Here is a 9,012-nt window from a genome sequence, read left to right as displayed (position 1 = left end):
CCAGGCCGTATATGTGATTCATGCCTTACATATACCCTGTATTTTCCCAGGTCGTATATGTGATTCATGCCTTACATATACCCTGTATTTTCCCAGGCCGTATATGTGATTCATGCCTTACATATACCCTGTATTTTCCCAGGCCGTATATGTGATTTATGCCTTACATATACCCTGTGTTTGTCCAGGCCGTATATGTGATTAATGCCTTACATATACCCTGTCTTTGCCCAGGTCGTATATGTGATTTATGCCTTACATATACCCTGTGTTTCCCCAGGCCGTATATGTGATTTATGCCTTACATATACCCTGTATTTTCCCAGGCCGTATATGTGATTTATGCCTTACATATACCCTGTGTTTGCCCAGGCCGTATATGTGATTTATGCCTTACATATACCCTGTATTTGCCCAGGCCGTATATGTGATTCATGCCTTACATATACCCTGTATTTTCCAAGGTCGTATATGTGATTTATGCCTGACATATAACCTGTGTTTGCCCAGGCCGTATATGTGATTAATGCCTTACGTATACCCTGTCTTTGCCCAGGTCGTATATGTGATTAATGCCTTACATATACCCTGTATTTTTCCAGGCCGTATATGTGATTTATGCCTTACATATACCATGCGATATGCTCTGACCGTATATGTGATTAATGCCCCCTTAATGCCTTAGATGTACCAGCGCGTCTTAGCCATATTTGCTCAGTTGAATTATGCTCATCATATTTGCTAAATTTAACTATGTTATCAGTCTTCAGCTATTGTCACTTATGGCAGGCCAAAAAAAATAGAAACGATATATGCCGTGACAACCACCTCATACTTTAAACATAGCTAACCTATGTTAAGAAGCAGGAAAAAAGACATAAATCATACTGAAAAATTTTTATTGTGAATTTCCTTTTCTTGACGACTGATTAACTATGAACAATTTGTTAACTACAACTAATTGAAAATGCTAGTTCTGTAAATTAATTATAGGTGTTTGATTCATCTTGTGACAGAATTTGTGAAAGAAGATCATAATATATTTAGTTGTCAATCGATCTTTGGCTTATGTACGATTCTTTTTAGATATTCTGTAGTAGTACACTTCATTTATAACTGCAAAAATTTAATTAAGGACACCGAACGTGGTTGGGTTTCTACGAGTTTTATGAATTAAATCTTGTGTCACTGTTCCTCCGTTCCTTTGGCCTGATTTCTAGGGTTTTCGTTCTTCTTTCGATTACTTGAACGTTATACTCGTTTACTTGAAGAAATCCAAAGGTCAAACGGTATAGCAGCGGCTATTTAAGCCTATTGACCTTTGGATTTCTTCAAGTAAACAAGTATAATGTTCAAATAATCGAAAGAAGAACGAAAACCCTAGAAATCAGGCCAAAGGAACGGAGGAACAGTGACACAAGATTTAATTCATAAAACTCGTAGAAACCCCAACCACGTTCGGTGTCCCAGTGCCCTTGATTTGATAAAAACCTTTAGGCTCTCAATGCCCATTCGGGACCTCCAGATAGCGTTGGGCGTCTTGACGGCTCTCCGATTGTCCACTTCAAAAGCATGGTGAGACTGCGCTCTGACAGCCTCCTTTTTGCTTTTCGGTCCATGCTTTCCATGAACTGGTTAGCTAGGGGGCTTCTCCATGCCAGAGGGTGTTTTATTAAAACTTTACTCTGCTTAGTAGGGCCCCCTTCGTTATCAGAGCCACTGTCCGCTGTATCGTCATCAGCCTGGTCATCCGCCTCTGACATCGACTCCTCTGATGACATATACTCCAGTTTCATAATTGCCTTGACTTTCTCTTTGTCCCCTGGTGATAGCGAGGTTGACAAGTCCGCTGCCTTGGATCTGGATTTTAGGAGCTAAAAGAAAAAAGAAAAAAGAAAAAAAAAAAACACCGTCAGTCAAAGTTTCTTATTAAACAAAGTCATAATCGTTGCAAATTCAGTTTACTCACATTTTGTTTTCTTTGTGTTTTCCGCTGCATCTTTTGATGCCTTCCAAGGGCCCCTGAACGCTCTCTTTTGTTTCTCTTTCTCCTCGTCAGAAAGTGACTTTTAAGGGCAGCTGAAATTATATCAAGTACCCATATATTAAAACTTGAGACAAAATTTGTTAGAAATGTTGGCATTTGGCCGACAATTACTCCTTTAGCATCCATTTGTTTTTGCTTTGTTTTGTTTTGTTTCGTTTTTTTTTTTTTTTTTTTTTTTTTCCCCATGTTATTTTATTTCAAACTGCTTCCCCTCCCTTCGGCATTTGAATATTTCTAAAAGGATTTCGTTACCCCCTCCCCCCCCCCCCCCGACCACCACCCCCATCCTTTGTCCTCACCCCTCCCCCCCGGGTTAACTTTGATAGGTGCATAAGGCCTTTCGCACTTCGTAATATAAAATACATAAATACCTTCTAACTCGACGGCAGAGACATCCTTATGAACATTCAGAACTCTATCCCTTATTGCGTTATTAATCTGTTCGTTGACGTCATCTCTGAAACTAATTAGGAAATACCATATTTGAGTGGTAAGTGGAAACTTAATATGGAAAGTAACTATGGATGATTCAGACAATATCATTTTTATTAAATTTTCATACTTACGCTTTAGTAAAATCCCATATAAGAGGGTTTTCTTCCCTGTCCCGTAATTTCTTTGCTACCAAGCGTACTTCAGACTGTAATAACATAATATAATTCATTAAAATCATAAGATGTACCTTAAGTTATTCTTAGACATAGTAATAATGTTTTCATTATTTTTATGGCTGTGATTGTATAATATTGGGGAAAAAATCGAAATCAAATCAATTCCTTTACAAAAAAGGAAATTATCATTATCATTCAGTGTCTTGTTATTGGAAATCAATAGTAAAGTTTGGTAGCATTAACCACTGCCATGGCGGGTTTCCCGCCAATTTTAGTATTGCATAAATTATACCGCTACATAATTATACCAACTACTCTTCGCGCCAAGAATTCCCAGTAAAATTATCAATAAAAATAGCTTGCTTTTTTAAATATTGCCACTTTACTTACTGCAACAGCCTTTGAGACAGTAATCTTGGTCTTGCTGTTGTCCTTATTCTGCTGGCTTTCTTTTAAGGCCGCTAGTATTTGGCGGTTTTGTTCTTGCAGTTCTTTAAACTGTTTTACAATCGTTTCGAAATTTGAAGAAATTTCTTCTTTTTCGCTGTCGGGGTCAACGTTCTCATTCTCGCTTGTTGCTTGCAATAGGCGATTTCTGTGTTCTCTTAGCACATCCTCGTTACCACCAGGGACAGAGGGAATAAGTATATTAAGCCTTTGAGAATTGGCGCCATTTTCAGTATGTCTACTCGTACTGCTTGTACTGGTAGTTGCAGTAACAGAATGGATTGGCATTGGGCGTCCTGGTAAAGGTGTAGATGTTCTTCCCATTTTTTGATCGCGACGAATGAACGCAATTTATAAGCAAAGATATAGAATGTGCGGGAAACTAGATGACCGACAGAGTTTGTTACCTGTTTGTGACCAAAAGGCGAATGAACGAATAAGTACATCCACTGAACAAATCTACCCCCTATCTATCACGGCGTATCACGTGACTTGTGATGACATATACGTTCATATAATGAAGTCTAATAATAAAAAAAGGAATAACTGTCTTATAAAAATGCTGAAGTTGTATCCAGGATTCATGTTAAGTAATATATCTATTATCTTAAAGCTATTTGCTCCATTTTATAAAGTTATGAAATTTTTTCTAAAGCCTAGATTCACGAAATATCATTGCAATAAACTTGATTAGCTTCTAGCTCTAAAACCATCGTACCATTATCTGCCGCCAACAGTGACAGCTCTAAGGAAAAGGGTGCGGTAATAAAGATCCGGCGTGCTTTTGTCCAATGGCATGTGGTTGATGGACGTGGAACTTTATTACGCTGGAATATGGCTTTTAGTCATTCAAAATGCTTGGATTTTGAGTAATTATCCCAATGATACACACCGTCTTTTTAATTATATAGTTCTGGAAAACAAAATGTCTTCTGCGATGTCAAAGCGTTATCATTGCTTTCATTGTAACGAAGATCTACATTACAGAGTATTTTGCCGTCACAAAGAAGAATTTTATGATCCTTTAACAAATCAATGGCAATTACAGCGGAATGACGACGAAGACTCAAATGATAGTATTTTCACTCACGAGATTGACGGCCAGAACGACACTTCTTCTAATGACTACAGCGAGATAAACGTTTTGGACCAAACTGATCAAGACTCCTCTGATGTGCCAAATACAAACCAACCATCAAGTGACGAATTCTTACCAGCTACTTCACAAAAAGGTATTGATGTTATACGTTTATTTGATGATTAGATTATATAATCTTTAAATGTTAAAGTCAAACTGCATATAGATAAAAGACTGAATCTTTAACAAGCGGCTGATTTGCACATGATCTAGCTCCCCTATTGGATTTACTACCAAGCATTAGCGTTATTGAAGCGAGATTAAGTTAGAGGTACAAATGATTCTTTTCTATTTCTATCTTAGCCTCGTTTTCACCGTTACTTTTAAGAAGGGTGCATTATTAAGTAATCGGCTTATGGTTGCCATCAAAACCTCAGTGTTCATTCAGAAAGGTTCATTCAAAGAGTTTATAAAATCATAGCTAGAGATAACTCATTTAAAACGCCAAAAAGAATTTACTATGTTCAAATGGATATTGCTGTACATTTTCGTCTCCAAATCAATTCATGACTGTGGTCATCCTGAGATAGCATGGTATCCGGCAAAACATGTTTGTCAAGTTAGAGAAATACAATTATAAGTAATTTATTTAATATGTCTCTTGGGTTTTTTATTTTCGATTTATCATTTTTCTTTCACGAATTATAAATTGTTGTTTTGCTGACTTAGAAATTTATATTTTATTTTCAATGGAAATCATTTATTTTCAGAGCAAAATTTGGGTCAAAATTATGCATTTAGGGACCGGTCATTATTTAAGTTGGAGGGGGGGGGGGGGGAGTGGGGGGGGGGTGGAGGAGAAATTGTCAGTGAGGCAAAAAAATTTCAAGGCCCCCCCTTTGAAGGCATCCAAGTTTATTGAAAACCCCCCATGGATTGTAGTAAAAAATTTAAAAATTTTCCCTAAAAGTCATTTTTAAATTCCAAGACCCCCCATTTTTCACTAGCAAAAATTTCAGGCCCCCCCCCCCCCCCAATTTTTTCTTCCCCCCCCCCCCCCCAACTTAAATAATGACCGGTCCCTTAGCCCATGAGGTTTTTTTTACTGACATTTTTTTTCTAGTATTATAATGGTTTCAGACTTTATCTTATACTATGTTGCAGTTATGCAATGCCGAATGAATAAAATACATCGTATTTGCTTATGTTTAAAGGAGACGGAATATATAACTTTGAGGAAGAAGATCAAGTGTTTTGGGATGACAAGTCGGACAGTGAATCTGACCATGAAGAGATAAGAGGAAATGAAAGAAGGAGATTGGTTGAAACTTGGGATATTGATATCGAAGACCTAGAAAGAGATTTTGAACAATCTAGTGCAGAAATAAGCGTTGCCGTCGAAGCAAGTTCCCGAGTGACCCTTATTAACTAGATTGCCTTGTTTGTGTGCTTTTGGTCTGCATACTTTTCTGTACCAGACCGAGGCATTGATATTCTCCTCGCCTTTTTTAAAGCGATTTTTCAGGTTTTGTGTGAGCTTTCGCCAATCATTTTCCCAACCGCAGTATTGGTTTTCCCGAGCTCCTTCAAACTCTTGAAAAATTATCTTTCTTTTAAAGATAAGCATTCAGAGTATGTTGTTTGTCCGAAATGCGACACCCTATACCGTTTTCAAGACTGCATAACAACAAGATTCGGGCGTGTCATTGCTAAACCATGTTCTCACATTGCTTTTCCGAATCACCGTCAATTGTTTCGCCGCACACCTTGTGGAGCGGAATTGCTTAAGGAAATTCGTTTGAAAAATGGACAGACGAAATTGTACCCACGTAAAGTTTATTGTTATAAAAGCATCAGAGAGACTCTAACTCACTTTATTAAGCGACCAGACTTTGTACAAAAATGTGAGATTTGGAGAAATCGGAATGTACCGGATGATATTTTAGTTGATATTTACGATGGCCAAGTGTGGAAAGATTGGCAATATTTTAACAGCACTCCTTTCCTTGCCCAGCCTAATAATTATGCTTTTATGCTGAATGTTGACTGGTTTCAGCCTTTTAAGCACAGTGTCTATAGCGTTGGAGTCATATATATGGTCCTCCTAAATCTTCCGAGAAAAGAAAGGTACAAAGAGGAAAACGTAATAATAGTTGGGATAATACCTGGTCCACACGAGCCCAAATTGAATATCAATACGTACTTACAACCACTTGTAGCCGAATTGAACTTATTGTGGCACGAAGGCATCCAAGTTCGGCCTCATGGGAGTAGAACAGCAAGATGTTTTCGAGCTGCCCTCCTTTGTATTGCTTGTGACATTCCTGCACTAAGAAAAGTTTGCGGTTTCTTAGGATGTACTGCTCACCGAGGGTGCTCAAAGTGCACAAGATTTTTTCCCGGAGATTTTAGTAGCATGAATTTTTCAGGTTTCGAAGATGACAATACACCAAGGACAAATGAAGAGCACCGAAGAGAGGCTCAGAAAATACTCAATGCAACAACCGCTGATGAACGAAACCAAATTGAAACTTCCACTGGAACAAGATATTCTGAACTCTTACAGTTGCCTTACTTCGATTGTACTCGTTATCATGTTGTTGATCCTATGCACAATTTGTTTTTAGGGACAGCAAAACATTTAATGAAAAATGTATGGCTAAATGCTGAAACGCCAATTGTTTCTAAAGAAAATTTGAATAAAATCCAGGAAAAGGTAGATGACGTCAAAGCACCATCATTTATTGGGCGTCTCCCGAAAAAGATATCAACATCGTTTGGAGGATTTACTGCTGATCAGTGGAAAACATGGACTCTCTTGTATTCTGTATTCTGCATTTGGAATATCGTTCCAACAGATGATTTGGAGCTGTGGAGGTTATTCGTATTGTCCTGCTTTCACCTTTGCTCTCCACTTATTACAACTGAAGAGCTACAAGAAGGACATGATTACCTAGTGGAATTTTGTAAATCGTTTGAAAAAAGATATGGAAAGGAACGTGTTACGCCAAACATGCATCTACACCTGCACCTCAAACAATGTATTTTAGATTACGGGCCTGTATATTCATTTTGGCTTTTCAGCTTCGAACGTTTCAATGGGATTTTAGGAGCGTTTCGAACTAACAATAGATCTGTTGAAATACAAATCATGAGAAAATTTCTCCAAAAGCATGAACTAAGAGATATCCCTTTACCAGAGAGATTTCGAGAAACTTTCCAACCAGTATTTCAACTTCTTCAGGAGGCACAACAAGTAGGAACACTTGGCGAAAGCATCCCATCAATACCATCAACACTTAATCTTTCAGTTGGTCAAGTACTACGTTGCTAGAGTGGAGCAATATGAATGCATACTCATGTTTTTCACCTCGATCCATTGATGTTCTTGATGATGACTATACAGAATATCTCTTTAAAGCTTATGAAACAATTTTACCTCAACACTCGGTCATTGAATGTGTTACCGATACGTTTGAGAGAGTTAGTACCATTGGATATTCGGGGACAAAGCTAGGGTCCTCTGACTCTAGACTGGAACGTTCTTCCTTCATTCTTGCAAGTTGGTGTGGCCAATATAGTGGCAGTATTGAGACCGATTCATTTGACTTGCGCCCCGGTGTTGTCGATTTCTTTCTTAAACAAACCATTATAATTGATGGCAAGCAGGAATCATTGTGTATGGCAAAGGTTCGATGGTATCAGCGACATCCAGAAAGACACAGGATTGGCAGACCACATGAAATTTGGTGCAGAAACTTGTTTGAAATGGAAGGGCCCTCTACATTCATACCCATACAAAGGATACACAGCCAGTTTGTTGCTGCTTACGATGTTATTGACAAAGAAAGAGTATTAATTGTTTGTCCTTTACAACGTAAATTGTACGGATGATGGAGATGACAGTAAAGTATCATCCAGGAAAAATATTCAAAGCTATCAAAAATAAACTGTTTGAACTGTGCATCAGTAACTAGATAGTCAAAATGAAAATTGAATGAATTATTTGATGACTTTAAAATTAGATGAATTAAAATAATTATGAATGAAATTGCATATATTGCCAATAAAAAAGATGAATTCATATGTTTAGACTAAACAAAATTGATGCTTCAAATAATATTACAGATGTTAGCGGTTTGAAATGCAGCTCATGAGGTTAATGGGTTAATGAGTTTTCTTATTGTCACTGGAAAAAACGCATATACGACTTACGCATATTATAAATACATCGTCCGCGTATTTTCCTGTGTGTATCAACGCATATAACCTCTCCTTCATGACATCAAAGCAAAACAATGATTGAATTAATGTGGTCGCAACATTGATGTCATGCGTTAGGAGAAAAAATTGACACATATGACTGAGATGGACCTGCATGCACTCCCCCCTCGTAAGTCGTAAAAACAAGCCAACATCCATTATAATTCAGTTGAAAAATTATTGATTTGTTTTGAAAAGTTTTGATTGCAATGAATTGAAACGGAAACCTCACATCGGATATACTCAGTTTGGGGTATTGTATTTGCTCCCCAGGTAAATATGGGGCAAAGCCTAGTGCAAAGTTGATTTCATATGTGCCCCTCATTTGACAATAGGGCAAATATAGGGCAAAAACGGTTATCATATATCCCCACTGGGTAAATGCGTCTAAACTAAGGGCAAATATATAACATATTTACCCATGTGTTCAGATGTATGGCAAAGCAATGGCAAATTTATTAGAAATTTACCCCGACCTTTGCCTGCATAGGCAAATGTATGGGCAAATATAGAGCACCATATTTGCACAACATTTGCCAAGTGGACATATGATGACCAAATCCATT

The 9,012-nt window shown here is 37.7% G+C and overlaps 2 protein-coding genes across 3 annotated transcripts; one reads left to right on the top strand and one right to left on the bottom strand.

Annotated features, from left to right (window-relative positions):
• Positions 1 to 1,353: 1,353 nt before the first annotated feature.
• On the bottom strand, positions 1,354 to 3,429 carry LOC148908903 (uncharacterized). The gene is made up of 5 exons (XM_089035037.1): positions 3,049 to 3,429; positions 2,614 to 2,687; positions 2,419 to 2,510; positions 1,970 to 2,079; positions 1,354 to 1,874 (listed from the first exon to the last, which is right to left on the bottom strand). The coding sequence occupies exons 1-5, from the start codon at positions 3,427 to 3,429 to the stop codon at positions 1,494 to 1,496; spliced, it is 1,038 nt and encodes a 345-aa protein (XP_088891163.1). The 3' UTR covers positions 1,354 to 1,493.
• Positions 3,430 to 3,867: 438 nt separating this feature from the next.
• On the top strand, positions 3,868 to 8,760 carry LOC148908902 (uncharacterized). 2 transcript variants are annotated; one of them, XM_089035034.1, is made up of 2 exons: positions 3,868 to 4,337; positions 5,398 to 8,760. In XM_089035034.1, the coding sequence occupies exon 2, from the start codon at positions 6,216 to 6,218 to the stop codon at positions 7,515 to 7,517; it is 1,302 nt and encodes a 433-aa protein (XP_088891160.1). In that variant the 5' UTR covers positions 3,868 to 4,337; positions 5,398 to 6,215; the 3' UTR covers positions 7,518 to 8,760. The 2 variants fall into 2 exon arrangements, with proteins under 2 accessions (XP_088891160.1, XP_088891161.1); XM_089035035.1 differs by having other exon boundaries at positions 3,902 to 4,337.
• The last annotated feature ends 252 nt before the right edge of the window (positions 8,761 to 9,012 follow it).

This window comes from Actinia tenebrosa, unplaced genomic scaffold, assembly GCF_029948245.1.
Source record: "Actinia tenebrosa isolate PJP-AT-01 unplaced genomic scaffold, QUT_ActTen_1.0 PGA_scaffold3__52_contigs__length_22856419, whole genome shotgun sequence".
Lineage (NCBI taxonomy): Eukaryota > Metazoa > Cnidaria > Anthozoa > Actiniaria > Actiniidae > Actinia > Actinia tenebrosa.
The sequence above is the reverse complement of the archived record's forward strand: the minus strand, read 5'-3'. Positions and strand labels throughout refer to the sequence as shown.